Source organism: Sycon ciliatum, chromosome 4, assembly GCF_964019385.1.
Source record: "Sycon ciliatum chromosome 4, ocSycCili1.1, whole genome shotgun sequence".
NCBI classification, from domain to species: domain Eukaryota; kingdom Metazoa; phylum Porifera; class Calcarea; order Leucosolenida; family Sycettidae; genus Sycon; species Sycon ciliatum.
The window spans coordinates 9458230-9476803 of record NC_088646.1 but is presented as its reverse complement, the minus strand read 5'-3'; the positions used below and the strand labels follow the sequence as shown (position 1 = coordinate 9476803).

The 18574-nt window shown below is 45.5% G+C and overlaps 1 protein-coding gene across 1 annotated transcript; it reads right to left on the bottom strand.

Moving 5' to 3' along the window:
- Positions 1 to 2389: 2389 nt before the first annotated feature.
- On the bottom strand, positions 2390 to 18455 carry LOC135814352 (5'-AMP-activated protein kinase subunit gamma-1-like). The gene is made up of 16 exons (XM_065327457.1): positions 18202 to 18455; positions 16022 to 16547; positions 14789 to 15118; positions 14288 to 14397; positions 10483 to 10516; positions 10044 to 10091; positions 9490 to 9548; positions 8944 to 8989; positions 8693 to 8747; positions 8278 to 8404; positions 7818 to 7898; positions 7219 to 7303; positions 6978 to 7015; positions 5097 to 5168; positions 3886 to 3960; positions 2390 to 2962 (listed from the first exon to the last, which is right to left on the bottom strand). Exons 1-16 carry the CDS (start codon positions 18247 to 18249, stop codon positions 2855 to 2857), a joined length of 1842 nt encoding a protein of 613 aa, XP_065183529.1. The 5' UTR covers positions 18250 to 18455; the 3' UTR covers positions 2390 to 2854.
- Between the last annotated feature and the right edge of the window lie 119 nt (positions 18456 to 18574).

Sequence of the window (18574 nt, the reverse complement as noted above, 5' to 3'; positions counted from 1 at the left end):
CCTGGCGGGAACATCGATTTTGGTCCCAAATGATCACGTGCATACGCTTTTTGGGTTGGACTCGTTGTACCGTACAAAGTGACCATGGTGACCCATACACATTTTGAAGAATGCACCAAGTTTGGCACATTTTTCCACAAAAATGTGCTCTGTTTCTGGAGTACCGTTTCGTTGGCATGAGGCTGCTCCATGTGCACCAGCTGTTCGATCCTGTTCTAGATCGTACCAACCAAACGCACCCTAAAACTTCCCTCAAAAGGAAAAAGTACATACTGGCAATTATTTTGTAGTATGAACGCAGTGTCGAAGCCATGATAATATAACTGTGGCCCGGGCTAGTCTGTTTTAAATATGCTTTTTCTGGCCCGCCTAGCCGGGATCCCGGGTGCCTCGGGGCGGGATCCCGCCTCGCCGGGCCAGCCCGCTTGCCATGTAAACACACAACATGTTTTGTGTGGATTTGTGTACAAGCCCGAGATCCTGTTGCAGGCGGGCTGGCCCACCTGTCACAGCCCGCCAAACAGCCCGGGCTGGAGCTGCACATATAATCACCCCCTTAGTGTCTACCTTCGCATGGTGTGAGTGCGACCTACTGCCTGGGTAGAAATTCCACGAGAATGCTGTCACAGGGCTAGCGCAGGCATACTATAAGTGTACTCGTCTCAAATATAAAGTCCCCGTCCCATTAAAGGGGAAGTTAAGGCAAAAATTAAAATTTCACCAGTTGTAGTCTTCGGGGTGCTGAGTCGAATGGTCTTGGTCCGAGAAAGCTGAGACGCTCCCTTCCTACTTGAATCCCAATCGAACTCGCGCACTTCCACCGAAACTGGGTGACTGCGCCCTACTAGATGGGGATTTGTATGCAAAATGTCACTAAAAGCGCCGTTTCGTTCTTATAAAAGCACGGATGACCGCGATTGGCCCATATGTTGTAGTCTTTTGGACGCTGAGTCGACTGGTTTTGGTCCGAAAGGGCTGCGATGCAGCGTTCCTCCTTTATTCCCAATCGAACATGGTTGAACAAGCGGTCACGTGCTCCTGGGTGCCCAAATCACCTGGTCACCACGCCAGCAGGCGACAACTTTCACACCAAGGTTCAACTCGAGTGACAGGACTGCACCCAAAAAAGGTCAAACAGGCTAGTAAGTTGTACCCTGCAGGCACGGTGACCAGCTGACTGGTGTACGCAGGAGCACGTGACCGCTTCTTCAACCATGTTCGATTGGGAATAAAGGAGGAACGCTGCATCGCAGCCCTTTCGGACCAAAACCAGTCGACTCAGCGTCCAAAAGACTACAACATATGGGCCAATCGCGGTCATCCGTGCTTTTATAAGAACGAAATGGCGCTTTTAGTGACATTTTGCATACAAATCCCCATCTAGTAGGGCGCAGTCACCCAGTTTCGGTGGAAGTGCGCGAGTTCGATTGGGATTCAAGTAGGAAGGGAGCGTCTCAGCTTTCTCGGACCAAGACCATTCGACTCATCACCCCGAAGACTACAACTGGTGAAATTTTAATTTTTGCCTTAACTTCCCCTTTAAGCACACGCTATACATGCTATCAAGAGTATATAACCCCCCAAGAGTGTGCAACTCCTGAGACCCTTTCTATGGGGTACGCCGACGGCGAAAACTCACATCACGTGGTGCAGTGTCTCAGTTGTACGTTTCCAGCCCGTTTTTAGCGAGCAGCGGAGTAATAAAAAAACCACTCTCTGACAGAAACTCACTGCGCGTATCCAAATCCCCAGCATGATCATGGCAGATATTCGGATTGCGCGCACGCTATACTTCATTTGTACGTAGTACGAGTATATCTGAGACACGCGATGTGAGTTTTCGCCGTCGGAGACCCCATATATGCAGAGTTGCACACTCTTGGGGGGGGGGGGTTATATACTCTTGATGCTATGTACTCCTGTGTGTCCTACACGCTGGCAAATAGGGTAGAAGACCCACGCTCCTTTCGACCAAGAGTTGGGTCGCTGAAAGAAGGTATATACCAGTACACAAGAGAGAGTTTGGAAGCTTTGTCACAACTCTGAGTTTCACGTATCACTACGATCATCACAAGGCTCTGCCCTACATGGGCATTGAGCACTCTTCGGACAGTGAAGCACACCACTTGACTACTATATACCAGTACATGTATCAATAAATTAGAATGTACTTGGTACACGTATGATACCTTGTAGCATTATGCACAGTTGGTGTTTTGATCTAGCACATGACGACTTAGACTAACTTAGTGTCTCTGCAGCGTTGGGACAGTTTCAGGCTTTCAGCGGCAGCAACTGAGTTATGCTCAGGAAACACACACACTTGGCCAAGAACCAGAGCACAATGCGAACCTCATGGCACGCCGTGCTGGCAAACACAATTACAATGTACTGAATTAGAGGAGTTAGTTGCAAGTCAGAGTTGAATGAAGTGGCTACCGGTATACTAGACATAACTGGATATGTGTAGACAAACACTCGTCATCAATTCTTGCTGTACAAGTAGCTATAAGCACTGCTTGACTTAAAAATAAGCACTTAAAAATGAAGTAAAAACTGGCACTGAGCACAAGGGGTAGTTTTGATTGTTTGTAAGGGTGTATAAAATCCAAAATATGTCGTGTCACTGGATGGAAATCACGGGGGGGGGGGGGGGGGGGTATTTCGATTTAGACCTCACTGGGTTGCTCATATTTAATTATAAAACTCAGCAAAAGGCGGGTAACTAGAGAGGGGAACACCTCAGTCTTAATGTCATGGGCACTAGAGAATGGATTAGTATTATATACGCACAATATGTCAGAACAGTCAGGTTCGTGAAAACTAGCGAGAGGCGAAGACAGAGAAAAGGAGGTCATGCAAAGAGATCCGGAGCCTTGAGGACCAGGAAGCTGAGGATGTCCGACAGGGACACAATGCCCACAACGTGATTATGACCATCGACAACCACCAGTCGGTGTACCTATTGAGATGATGGCACGCACACACACACACACACAGACACACACGAGAGAAAAACACAACCGGGTGGACTATGAGGTCAATGAGAGAGGGAGAGAGAGAGACCTGAGCAGTACTGTCAGTTCATAAATACTGAACTCACAAGTACAGTGCGTATCGGTTATAGTGTGGTCGTATACAAGAATATACTGCTTACAAGAATGAACACTCATTTTTTCATAATCATAACACATATTTTATGTGTATATTTATTCTTACAAGCAGTATTATCGCATAGTAGAATATATCGGCCCTAAGAATGGATTTTGTGTAGCAAAATATGCCAGATTAGTGCAAAGTGTATCGCCTGTAGTAATAACATCTGTGCTCTGTGCATACTCAATACAATAATATTCAACACAAAAGAGAGTTATGTCCAAGGGAGCATTGGAGAATCACTTTTTCTGTCCAGTCGGACTCTTTCTTCCGACTTCTCTCGTATCCGCTGCTCCGCAGTCGCCTAGCATGACCGCGAGTCTGATTGATCCGTGTGTACGTGTATCATGTGTACGTGTCCACATGCCAAACGTGCGCGCATACATGTCATGTACATGTATGATGTCACACGTGCATATGTGATTTATCGTGTGTAAGAAATATCGGCAATAAGAATCAAATGTCGTTTTTCAAACACCCACGCTATAACCGATACCTACTGTACAAAGTTGGTACAGTGAACTTTGAATTATATGTTCAAGTTACTGTCGGAATCCCACATGTTTTCTATAGCGAAACGTGGATTTCGGAGCACTATTAATTAGGCAATTAGTCACAGATTTGAAGTTTGAATCATCAGGCATTTATATGTGTGAATTGTGTTGGCCAAAATTGCACCACACAGCCATTCATATCTAACATCATCATAGAGAAGTCACACAAACTAACCTGTTTCTCCACTATCCGACGTATCACTGTAGACAGGGATTCGCTAAGCAAACACGTGTGTACTGAACGGGAATCCTGCACACCACATCCATTGAAGACAACGATTCAGAGAGCGGTAATACAGATTTAGAGAACGTATGCAGCTATTATTATGCAGCACTAGGATCCCACAGCCATGGCCAGAAAAGAAGTGCCCTATAGTGCGTTTCAAAAGTCCAGACCTCTGGTTTCAAAAAACCGTTAGGCCAGCATCTATACCACATAAAATCTGTGATCACTTTGTGCATACAATTTTCGAAATTGGGCGTCTGTTATCCAATCGCTTAGAAATTTACATGAGAAAAATTGCGTGAGCTGCCTGAGCAATATTCCGGAGAAATTTCTCAAAAATGCTCAAACCAAATTTGAATTATTTGAAAAAGTCCAGAGGTCTATACTTTTGAAACGCACTATAGTATACGTCAGTTCTGTCAAGAGTTATTTTTATAATTATCGTATCCGTCCCCGAATGGGACTCACGAGGGCAGAATTGACTGTGAGCATGTGTGTGTGAGAGTGGGAAAACGAAATGAAAAAGAAAAAAGAGAGTCTTGTAATAAAGGTCAAATTTAAGAAGAGTAGTTCTAGACTAAATGTCAAGAGTACATGAAATCAATAGTATACAGATCCTGGCTTTTCTGCATGGGTGTCGGTCATAGCGAAGATCCTGGACTACCGTAAATCCAGAAATTTTCGGTGGTGTAATATTTTCGGTATTCTCCAAAATCGGCGGTTCAGTGGAGGGAAATTTTGGGTAAACCCGTTTTCCAGGCACTTTAGTAAGTGTACTAGTACTGAAGTTTTCGGTGCGTTTTATTATCGGTAAAAATTCCGGCACCGAAGTTGCTGAAAATAAAACACCACCAACAATTTCTGCTTTTACAGTACATCATAGTTGAAGCAGATAAGCGGTGGGAAGTAGCGTTGTGAGCACAACTGAGCTGCAGTTGTGCAGCAGAAGACCTACCCCCCCCCCACCCATCACTAATAGAATGTAATCCAGGAATTCCGCCACGACAGCAGCCCATTCAGCTGCAGACTCTTGGCGTCACCGTTGGTTCTATAATCATACTTCGAAGTACTAGTAGATGCACACGCACACAGTGTGCAGATGGATATGAGAGAGAGAGACAGAAGACTTTGAGAAGTGTATCTAAAACAGATTATCATACCTCAGCCCGGTATTTCAAAGCATCCTTCACGCTGATATCCAGGTTGTTGTAGGTCTTTTCCGCAGCTAAGTTCTGCAGGAAACAACGGGCAAGAAGAGGCAAATAAATGGTCATATGCATACAGTAAAACCTGTAACTAAAGACCACCGTGACTAGCGACCAGCCTGCTACTACAGTAAAACCTGTAACTAAAGACCACCGTGACTAGCGACCAGCCTGCTACTACAGTAAAACCTGTAACTAAAGACCACCGTGACTAGCGACCAGCCTGCTACTACAGTAAAACCTGTAACTAAAGACCACCGTGACTAGCGACCAGCCTGCTACTACAGTAAAACCTGTAACTAAAGACCACCGTGACTAGCGACCAGCCTGCTACTACAGTAAAACCTGTAACTAAAGACCACCGTGACTAGCGACCAGCCTGCTACTACAGTAAAACCTGTAACTAAAGACCACCGTGACTAGCGACCAGCCTGCTACTACAGTAAAACCTGTAACTAAAGACCACCGTGACTAGCGACCAGCCTGCTACTACAGTAAAACCTGTAACTAAAGACCACCGTGACTAGCGACCAGCCTGCTACTACAGTAAAACCTGTAACTAAAGACCACCGTGACTAGCGACCAGCCTGCTACTACAGTAAAACCTGTAACTAAAGACCACCGTGACTAGCGACCAGCCTGCTACTACAGTAAAACCTGTAACTAAAGACCACCGTGACTAGCGACCAGCCTGCTACTACAGTAAAACCTGTAACTAAAGACCACCGTGACTAGCGACCAGCCTGGTACTACAGTAAAACCTGTAACTAAAGACCACTGTGACTAGCGACCAGCCTGGTACTACAGTAAAACCTGTAACTAAAGACCACTGTGACTAGCGACCAGCCTGGTACTACAGACCACCGTGACTAGCGACCAGCCTGCTACTACAGTAAAACCTGTGACTAAAGACCACCGTGACTAGCGACCAGCCTGCTACTACAGTAAAACCTGTAACTAAAGACCACCGTGACTAGCGACCAGCCTGCTACTACAGTAAAACCTGTAACTAAAGACCACCGTGACTAGCGACCAGCCTGCTACTACAGTAAAACCTGTAACTAAAGACCACCGTGACTAGCGACCAGCCTGCTACTACAGTAAAACCTGTGACTAAAGACCACCGTGACTAGCGACCAGCCTGCTACTACAGTAAAACCTGTAACTAAAGACCACCGTGACTAGCGACCAGCCTGCTACTACAGTAAAACCTGTAACTAAAGACCACCGTGACTAGCGACCAGCCTGCTACTACAGTAAAACCTGTAACTAAAGACCACCGTGACTAGCGACCAGCCTGCTACTACAGTAAAACCTGTAACTAAAGACCACTGTGACTAGCGACCAGCCTGCTACTACAGACCACTTTGCCAGGCACGGACGGTCTCACATTCATATATGGCTGTGCAGTGCAAACCTCTAACTAAGGACCACCTGCCACTAAAGACCGCTTTCTCTGGCCCCAAGGGGTGGTCGCTAGTCACAGGTTTTACTGTAGTAATGATGATGGCTGTACTCACCTGTCTACAGCATCAGGTTTGCTATACCCGAGCCCAAAAGCTACCATCATGATCTACTGTCATCGAAAGCCAGAAACAGATGTGATCCTTCTAAATGAGGACAAAAGGATACTCTCTGTCTCTGCCTCTCGAATACCAACATCCGTCACATACAGGCCACACTTGCGTAGAAAGGTACATCTTCTCATCAGAGTACAGTATCCAAAGGTAAACTGTCTCGATTACCGATTTCGAATGCCATGAAACACCGGCACATGTACGAATCTGTAGTCCAACGTGATAAGGTGTCGGTGCTAGTGTCGTGAGCAGTACTTACAATTACGTCGAACTTGGCATAGACTTCCACAACTTGACCTGCGCGTGTAATGTGTGCACACATTGAGGCACATAAGCCAGTGAATTTCTTAAATCGGACACGACAGGCATGCTAGCACGCAGTGCATAAATGCTGACACGACAGGCACAATTCGCAAACATACCCGAGTCCAACAATAGAACAGCTAAGTATCGTATTTTTTGTTTTTTTAGCCAGTGATTGGGAAGTCAACATGACATACCGTTGTGGTCGATGACAGGTACTGCTGAAATACGTCGCTCCGAGAATATGTTGAGAATGACAATGAGCGCTGTGTCCTGACTGACCTGAACGCAGTAGTAAAAGAGGAGGCATAACAAGACAAATGAAAATATAAACTATGCACTAAAAAAATAACGCTCCCCAACAATGCAATTTCTGCGCCGTGCACCAATCACGCAAGATACGGTGTGAAACGCCGCGGCTGTATGATGAATGCTATCACACAACCTCCCGAGAGCACAGATACTTGGACCCAAACATAACCACCACACCGGCCCTTCTAGTAGACTAGCGCTCAGTGCTAGTGCAACAATATTTGGTAGGTATCACAGAGGTTTTATCACAGAGGTTTTATCACAGAGGTTTTTGGGGAAAAGGTAGAACATCATGAACATGCGGCAAAGTAAAATCAAATCAAACGGACAAACAAACATCGTGCTGAAAAGCTGAGCCCGCCAGAGCCGTATGGAGAACTACACAAGTGTCTGTGGCCATGCTAGTACCGGTATAGGTAGTACATGAGAACTTGCACAAGAAATAAAGATTGGCACCTTGAGGATAGAGAAAGAGACAACTTACGGTTGCAATGTTGTTGTAGGTTCCAATGTTAAGAAAGGAGATAGACCGCGACATGAATTCTGGTTGAGGCACGTTTTCAAACTAAACAGAACAGGAAAGTCGACAAGAGTACGGCAATCGTGTCGGCAGAACGATACATGTATTTATTTATCACGCAAACAGACTGTGGCACACAGAATTGCTCACGAACAGCAATGTGCTTTTTCGTGTTTTGTTTATTCATGCACAGTGCAGTTCTATTAGAAGGATGAACAGCAAACAATATGCCAATACCAAACCTACTGGATGAGCTCACTACTGCGAAGGAAACAAGTAGGCATTCTTATTATTGGATGGACTAGGTTTGCTGTGTGTGCATGCATGCACATACATGCACATACACACACAGATCACTAAAGACACTAGCATATGGAGAGAGCGAGAGCGAGAGAGGAGAGAACAAGAAGAGTATCATACACACCTCTAAGTATATGAACTGCAGTAGACGCTTTGGTGTGAGGATATAAAGGCAATTGGCAGAGCGTGGGTCGATGACGGGAAGCCGATGAATTTTCTTCTCAACCAGCATACGTATTGCCTCATAAATACTAATAACCAGAATGGAAAGAAAAATAAAGACATAGACCATAGATACCGGAATACAACGAAGACCACAGTTGATAGATAAACCATGAAGGACTTTCAAAGTAGCATACAGCAAGCACTTCTATGCATTACGCATGTTTCTTCTGGTCTTGGACTTGGCGAGGCTTGCAAGTCATCACTATACTATATAGAGACACAGAGAGGCTCACTACAGTGCAACTGATCCAGTGTAGCACTTGTACAGAGCTGTTGGAATAGTGAATACAGTGTGGTGCGATAGTAGGTCTTACCTCTGCAGAGGATCTATGCTGACCAAGACTTCATGGCATCGTCGGATAGCCAGATCTAACAGCAAAAAATTCGGATACAATACGCTTGGATATACATGCCACTAGATGACAGCAATTTGAAAATCAATAAACTTGTAAGTATTCTACGGATGCAAGAAAGCCCGTATGACTGACTGTACTGCGAACCTGCAGGATGGCATTTTTGAACAAAGACTGTGCAACTATTACAAGCCACAAACCAGCACACATACCTCGCCAAGTCTGAATACGATGTTCCTCCAGTTCATGCATTTGTACCTGAGCAGAGCAGAATGAAAATAGATTTTCAATCTAAAACTAAGCACTCGAATCATTCCCGCAGCAGAGCGGAAAGGAAACAAGATCAAGACAACTTTGTAGAGTCTCGAAAATGATCATTGCCCCAACATGTTGAATGGTAGATTGAAAACGAAATTAAAATGAAGTTGAGTGAATTGCAGTGCAAATCGAGAGGAGGCCATTAGTCTAAGCAGGCACATGTACAAGTAGCTTATACAGAAGATACCATCAACAACAACACACCCAACACATGTCCTTCAAAGTAAAGTGCATATGCTAGTTATCCACAACAACAGTGCAACAATAACGAAGCCCCACGGTGTGGAAACCGAGAGCGATAGAAAGAGAGAGAGAGAGAGAGAGAGAGAGAGAGAGAGAGAGAGAGAGAGAGAGAGAGAGAGAGACAGAGAGAGAGAGAGAGAGGGAGAGAGAGAGAGAGACAGAGGGACAGATTGATAGAGAAATCACATGAATCTAACCAGTGGAGAGCGATAGTAGTGTCGAAGAATGTTGATGAAGTCGGTAATGGTCAGCATTCCTAAGAAGAACCCACATAAAATTTCACAAACGGACATGTAGATATTACACAACATTGAACACTACATTCAAGGTGTGGCCCCAATTGTGGCGTCAGAGGCCTGCCGGGTCCGAACTGTAACATTGGGTGTTTAGTGGCACTCCCTAAATAGTAAATACACTGCATTCTCTAGTGCCTTTTCTAGGTAACCTACCAGTCGCATGGGAACCCAGTTTCTACACCGAACACCGAATCAAAGTAACAAGTTACTGTATAAATGTATGGACACAAGCAGCGGACATAAAAGGAATGTTGTCAGTACCTGTAGGAGGTAACCATGATAGTGTAGCACAGGCAAAAGTAACGCTGGGTTCTACAAGTAGTCTTTACCAGGGAGGTGATCTACCACTACAGTAGTGATGCTAAACTGACTTACATAATGACATGGCCAGCTTTCGCTCCTAGTCATGAAACTTGAAACAATTTTTTTTGTTTGAACTTGTTAAAACAACATACCTATGAACGACTGAGAGACGCTATCCCAGACAGGTGCCGAGCGCACTCCTGTAGCCAAGCACATGATTAAATACACGCACGCACGCACAACAATACAATAAAATATATTGTTCTTGTTGTGGTGTCTCAACATGCCTGTGCCCGTGGAGCACAGCACATGCACATTTTATATTTCCACCTGAACACACATTAGAGGTACCACGCAGTTGCTTCTAGTATTGCAACTGATGCATATTAGGTAGAGCTATAAAAGCAGTTGAACTGGGATCAGTACTCCTTGTCAGTTTTGTGCCATTTGTCGCACTCGCTGACTGTATAAGATCTGGTTACGTTGGTGGACAGTTTGTCATAACTCGTAACATTTTGTCCTCCTTTTTTTGTCATATAAAAGCAGTACTTGTACTTCCACTGTACCAGTGGAGTCATCACATGTACATACCGTTCTGGACCAGGGCGTAAAAGGCTTTCTTCACCTGTACACACAACAGAGCAACACATGACATTGTCATGAAAGCGGTGCAAGAAACAACGTAAATCGCGTCCTCAACATCTGGGCGCTTATTTCACTAGCTCAATTACCCTTTTAGGGACTTCAAACATAACAGAGTACGAACACGTTTGAGAGAAAAAACTCAAATAAAAACACGTGGAGAGTAAGTGAAAAGAAGAATCATACCGCAATACAGACTGCATTTTATCAATCAACACAGTGTGAATGATACGGAATTTTTAATTTTCTTGCAAAGTAGACGGCGATGGGATACACTGTTACAAGCACAAGGCAGGCTTCACTTCCAGGTCAAAACAGATATCGTGTAGACTGCTCGTGCCAGTGGTGGCCACTAGGATAAAGCCCCGTGAATAAGTTCAGAATAACCCAGCGCCAAGCGTTAAAGGGGCACTCCGGCTTCATTTTCGACGTCGAGTTTTCGATGCCAAGACGAAGGTAGGTGAAAGAGAAGACCCCTCGAACAAGAACGAGTCTCCAGAAGCGATCGAGTCGAGCAGGAAGACGACTTTTGAATTTCGGCCGAGCGAGCGCTGATGACGTAATGAGGGATTAGCTTGCCAGTGGAAATGCATCTGCGCACATACATTTCACACACTTTTTGGCCAATTTTCAATCGAAGAAGAGGTTGTTTGCTATGTTCTCCCAAAGCCGTGAGCGATCCCGTCTTCTATACCCTTCCAGGTACCCTGAAGGTCCTCCAGAGGAGAATTTATCTCCATCGAAGCGTTGTTGATCCGCTAAATTCGTCTCGAGACATATTCACCTAGTGCAGTGCTGATAAATGTAGAATGTTGAATCTGTGATAATTGTCGACGATGGAGGGAGAGGCTGATAGCCGCTGTCGCAGGGAGAGTGAAGCTGCTGGAAGTAACAACGGGGAGCCCGTTTGTATCACCTGAACAACCAGAATTCAAAGCAGCTTGACCAAATCGGAGGGTGCCTCGTTGCTGATCGTGAATATTACACCGACATGAATTACTACAAGTATACTGGTGAGTTTTTATCTTGTTTTGTTCTTATGCTAGTACCCTGGCCTGGAGTGCTCGTTAGCAAATTCCTATTCCCTGGCGTTTTCTAAACATTCCGTGTAGGACTGAATACGTGATCAAGTATTCCGATTTGGGTAGATGTGGAATTTGGACATGTATTTTATTTAAAAAAAATTCCAAATAGACCGTTTGTAGAGAAATGGTTGCCCAAATACAACAAAATTTATTCTGCAGTTCTACAACTAACTTGTACTGAAATCCAGTCAAAGTAAAAATGATTCTTCATGACAGTTGGGGTCAATGAAATCTGATCCAGGCATAACGAATGGTGACGCCTGCCACCCCGGGAACGAATGCCCATTTGGTGGGGGATACCAAAGTACTCGAAAGTAGTGCGTGTTTCAATGTGGCATGGAAGTTTTATATGATCTCTGGTCAATGCAACATATGATAGCCATCATGAATTGCAGGCCTCGAACGCAACTCCGACCAGAATTGGCAGTTCCCTAAGTTAGATGCTTTATAATTCCATGGCCCCAGCTGTAGTTATAGAGGTTTTTTTGCACATTATTCTTATAGTCGATAGGTTTGTACTGATGGTCACTAACAACGGCAGTTCAAACTTCACTGATGTGTTCATGAGCTGAGAGATTTCTCTCCACTATTTCTGTTGTGCACACAGGTCTGTCCAATATGCATTGACCGTATTGGGTATGGTACCTGCTCTGAGAAGGGAATCGCTGGAGCCACAGTCCAACTATACAGGCTTTCAAGAAACAGAGAGGAGCCATCTTTGCAAGCTGATACCTGATGTGTACCGACAGAATTCTCACGAGATACCTTACAGACTACGCCTGGGGTATACTTCATAGTACTCCTTCGACTACTGTCCAGAATCAAGTCGACTGAAGCAAGTTCAAACAACTCTGGCTTCAAACTAGCCGTCGATTAGACAAACAAAACATTCTCTCATATACTAGAGCACTCTGACAACTCACGACCTATTCCTAACGATTGCCACCACTAATAAATATGTAGAGTACTGATTGGAATGTGCTCATAATCTCAACAATTCAGTGCTATAATTATTTGAACTATGTGTTCCTTCCATAAATGTTGTATCCACATATAATCCACAGTGCTGCAAAGTTTCAGAGTTCTCAGGGTATCAAAAAAAATATTTCAAATACAGTGAAATTGTTCGTGTACATTATAGCGTAACTTGTAGTTCCCGGGTCCTTTTCTTTGCTATAATTCTCTTCTTTGCTTTGCTCTCTAGCCGCCGGCGAGTCCAACAGCGAAATTGTTAGTTCATATTTATGTGTGTGTGTGTGTGTGGGGGGGGGGGGGGGGGGAGGGTTGAACATAATTCTATATAAGGGACCTGCAACTGTAATACCACAGTACAGTAGATAGCAAATATGTAGAAAACAGAAATGCATGTTCCCATCATTGTACATGGACGGGCGCAGCAGGCCGAAGCTATCAGCAAGAACAGGATTTACAATCGCCTAGAGATACTTGAGCTATTCCAGTATTCTCCGTGAGCTGTCCGATTCCACAATGGTTCATGCCACCATTATTTCTGGTAGTATCCATGTGCATAATTCCAAGACCATCTCGGATTCTTCAGCAATTTGTGCCACGGCAAAAGACAACGCTTGACTCGGTCACTGGGGCTGTCAAACTTCGCATCACAAATGAACTTCAATTTCTCATCTGGTTCAAGTATATGTACTGCCATGACTTGACCATGCTTCATCCACAGCTAGGTGAAGATTGTGGCGTTGAATTCCATAGCGCACCTTCTTGCCGCCATGCAGGAGAATGTTGAGAGAAGTGAACATATTTTTACTAAAAAAACAACAGACACTGAAGAGGCTAGCATTAGCAATAGCCTTGGGTGAATTTCCTGCAGGTACACGTTGTTGGTAGGTCTACTGGTCGGTCTCCATATCGTCAAGTTCAGAAATCACCTGTACTACACATCTTGTAGAAGGGATCCTGATCGAAAAAATTTCTGATCATAAAATTCACTAAACTGAGGGCGAGACAAATAGTCAGTACTCCCCGATTCCGTCTAGCTGCTTTGATCAAGTGATGCTAACAAGCTCCCCGTTGTTACTTCCAGCAGCTTCACTTTCCCTGCGACAGCGGCTATCAACCTTTCTGTCCATCGTCGACAATTATCACAGATTCAACATTTTACATTTGTCAGCACTGCACTGGGTGAATATGTCTCGAGACGAATTTAGCGGATCAACAACGCTTTGCTGGAGATAAATTCTCCTCTGGAGGACCTTCAGGGTACCTGGAAGGGTATAGAAGACGGGATCGCTCACGACGTTGAGAGAACATAGAAAACAACCTCCTCTTCGATTGAAAATTGGCCAAAAAGTATGTGAAATGTATGTGCGCAGATGCATTTCCACTGGCAAGCTAATCCCTCATTACGTCATCAGCGCTCGCTCGGCGAAATTCAAAAGTCGTCTTCCTGCTCGACTCGATCGCTTCTGGAGACTCGTTCTTGTTCGAGGGGTCTTCTCTTTCACCAACCTTCGTCTTGGCATCGAAAACTCGGCATCGAAAATGAAGCCGGAGTGCCCCTTTAACACTGCTGAAGCAAAGGCGGTGCGTTCGAATACACTACACTAGCACCTGGAGTGCAAGCTGTGCGTTGCAATGCATGCCTATAATAATGTTACTCATTATGGCATATGGCGTAGCACACTCTAGTCACTTACCAGGAGATGGGCATCGAATATGACCATTTTGCTATTGTCAGGCATCAGCACACTGCACTGACACCCCTTGGCAAACTCGGCAAACACAGACGAAGGTATGGGTGCTGTGCCTGTTCAAAGTACGCATGCGCATGCACACACACGCGCGCGCGCGCACACACACACACACACACACACACACACACACACGTATGGCCCACCACAAGGGTGATCAATGACGACATCATGAAACTCCAAACCGGCCAATACACCATACGCGCAAGCCAGTGCAAGCACACCACAATGACACACCAGGATGAAGACGAATCTGCGTGTACTTGTGCCAGAGACTAGTCAACACAGGTCGGGCAGAAGAACAGTACACAACTGTTTCAATACCGGATTACTGAGATAGGATACTAAACATGACACAGAAATCATCATCTCTTACTCCAGCAGCGCATCAAACACTGAATCAAGGACAACGCTGTACAAGTAGGTGTGTCAGATGCCAAAGCTAACCTCTTTGCATGGCGTCGATGTCAGGTGTACTGTGGCGTAGAGCAGAGCTAGCCCCGTTGGTTGGTCCAGCAGCTGCTGTTGCCGCCGCTGTCGTGCGTACAGCCGTCTCCAAAACACCAGATATTGGCACCATGACCTGCGTTGGGTAGGACGCCGACATCGATGCCGGCTGCAGTGGTGGATACACATCACCACCGCTGGGTGTAGAGCTGGAGCTTCTCTCACCTTCCCGATCCGACATACTACTACTGGGCTGCGGTAGGTGCTGGTTGCTACCGTCGCCGGCTGACAAGGCGCGCACCATGTGCTCTGGTTGTCCCGGTACCGTCTCTGCAATGGCACACACCGATTTTTATCACACATACAGTAGGTGTACAAGTCGCAAGACGAAGCATATGATTAACCCATTTAAGGCTACGGGTCACAAATCAGGCAACGATGGAAGAGCTGAATCTGTTCAGCATTTCACACTGCATGTGAGGAACACAAGCGTACACAATGGCTGCATCCTGAGGGTGAACTGGCCACAGTGTTGCTGGGCAATACGCATAGCTGCAGCTTCGTAAATATCAGTACCATAAAGTACCGCCAAAGCGCCCCCACCATCTCGTCCTTTCGTGGTCGTATTGTGGAGGTGGTGTCCTGTCTGTAGGTCATACGACACGAACCTTGTACACACATTGCACGTTGTGGAGTCAATCCGTACTCAATTTATCTTCGAGCGGACAAGAGCTCCACACAAAAATCTGCTAAGTGTGACCTTAGTATTACTAAGGTCCTCACACCGTACACACTTCGTTGCACCCTGCCATACGATTTTCAATTCCCTGTCTGTAAAATCAAGGTGGGGTGCTCTCGCGAGACGGGGCGCTCAGGCGGTACTTTACGGTACTTCAACACTATGCTTCCCATGATAACTCAATAAATGGCTCACAGTACGGAGTTGAATTATTATTTCAGCAAGCTATAAAGACTTCTTTAAATTTACTCCATTCAGTAGTAGTCCAGGAATGTGTGAGACGAACAGTTTTCTCCACGTGTGGCTATTATTAGAATGGCACAGTCTGTGCGTACTTGTTTGGTCCTCGTGGCAAACTGGTACGGTGAGCGTGATTCTGCTTCATTTGAGGAGAAATAATCGAAAAGAAGTCCCGAAAAACAAGAACGAAAGTCAACCCGCCACGGGCCATGTTTAATAACTAAGATTTACAGCCAGTTCAACTGTATTCTTACCAGAAGATAGGTTTGGTGGTGGACTGAAGGAAAGTCGCTTCGATGCTGACGAAGCCAATTCTATTGTTGGCACTGGTGTTGAGGAAGCACGCCTCCGGCCGTCGGGAACATCGGCCCCGTTCTTTGCTCGGGGCGAAGTGGCAGAAGGAGGGACTGGCTGTTCTGTTACTGGTGGTGGGGATGTTTGTGTAGCTGATGGGCGAGATGGTGCGGTGTTCCATCTCCAGAACCAGTCAGTATCCTTGTGAGCACTACTGCTAGTATTGTTACTATCACCGCTACCACTTAGATCGGCAGTGCCAGCAGCAACCACTCCTCGGTGCCGTATATGGGACACGGCACGTGGCTGCTCAGCGACTACACACGGATTCTCGCCACGTATCGCGCTCTCACCGCTGTCCACAGGTGGCCCACCACTTGGAGCGCCATGGGACTGTGGCGATGACAGCGGTGAAACTGGTGCTAAGCCGTTTTTTGGTGTTTTTGAACACGGACTGTCTAAGAGAATAGCCATGCTACCAAGATCCTGTGGCACAATACACCCACACACACACACATGCATGCACACACACACATGCATACACACACACATACACACACACTTGTACTTGTTGCTCACTGCCAAACTGGTCACGTGGGTCTCCCCGGGAGAGGGGAGAGAGACTCAAAAGGAATCTTGAAGATGACTCAATTGGCTATTGAACCGCCCAACGGCCGACACCCCCTGAAATCCCCAAAACTCTGGGTGAACTTGAAAATGATGCCACACCTCAGTAAGTGGGTGAGGACAAGGTGCAGAAAAGGGATTGCCGGCATCAGGGTATCCGTCCAGGGATCCAACTGCAGTTACCCCTGCCCCCAGTGAAGGTAATACTTGCTACTAGTGTGGGTGGCTAAATCAGAGTGGATCTGATATAAGCTTCATCAGCACCATTGATTACACAAGAGTTAATCTAGCCAGAAGCAGTCCATGGTTAACAGGCATGTATACTTCAAATAGAAAGTAGATGAACCCTGGAACCAACAAAGGTGGCAGGTACAACATTACACCTTCAAGCAGCCGGGCCCGTTGGCAACAGACCCAACACAATCAGGCATAAGTGTACCCACCAACCGAACTAGCTGGCACACACACACACACACACACACACACACATACACACACGTACAGTAGGTATCGGTTATAGCGTGGGTGTTTGAAAAACGACTTTCTATTCTTATTTCCGATATGTCTTACCCACGATAAATCTAGTGTGACGTATCATATGCATGGGCGCTTAGCCAGGAAGATCATCGCACATGCAACGCAGTGCTACTGTGTATGCGGTTGTTCATACTTCCAAAGTAGTCCATGTGGCTGAGCAACAATGATTTACATGACCACTGACAGACCACAACAGATGCACTTGCAGCAATATGATGCAATTCGAGTCGGTTCAGAACTGTACCGGGCAGATGTTATTACTACAGGCGATACACTTTGTACTAATCTGGCATGTTTTGCTACACAAAACCCATTCTTAGGACCGATATATTCTATTACACGATAACGTTGCTTGTAAGAGTAAATGAAACTCATGTTATGATTATGAAAATATGACAGTTCATTCTTGTAGGCAGTATATTCTTTTACACGACCACACTATAACCGATACGCACTGTACACAGAAACCAGTGTAAATGTCAAACTTGGCCAGTTGAAGCATATCACCGTGGCCCAGAAATATACGCAAATTCTCCATGCTTGCTACATGATCATATGAACACGCAGCCGCTTTGAAATGCAAGAGTTGAATTTCGGGAAATGGACAATTGAAATGGTACATTTTCAAATATGATGGGCAGAAGTGAAATACATGATTGTACAAGTACCTACTAAATTGAAAATCATCTAGTTCCTCATCCTCCTATATGAGATTCAACCTTACTACATGTAATGTAGATGAAGAGCAAGTCATGCATCTCCTGCACTGGTTGTAGCCTCATTCTGGCATCGCTTCAAACAGAGCGCAAGCCTTTTCTTCAAGGTATAAAGTTACACTGTTACAAATCTCTGAAAGGAGTAGGTTTCCTCGACTCTATCTCCCAACTAACACTATTTCGAGAGTGTGACAATAGTCTACCCATTTTCATCTGTGTATACTGCAGGGCTGCCGATGTTAATCGACAAATTTCCTTACGGTTTCGCTGCATTGATTCTCTCCAGGGCCTTCTCTGCTGCTCGCCATATTCGAATTTTGGCGATCCACGCCCCTATAATTCAAAAGGCGAACCTCAACTAAACGGGACTTTCGGAACAAACACCGATCCAGAAGCTCAAATACTCAGATGCATGAGTATTAGTAAGGTATGAACATCACAATCTAGTGGATAGATCTAACCGTAGCTACTCGTACCTGAAGTGAAATGCCACAACAGCCAAAGAAAATATTCGCGGTGCAGGCAGCACATTACATGCCGAACTCAAAAGCAAGTCACATCATTCATGCAGAAAGAGCGGGGTCTTCCCTTCCGCAAGTGTGTTTACTGTGCATGCATGTGTAGATCAACAGG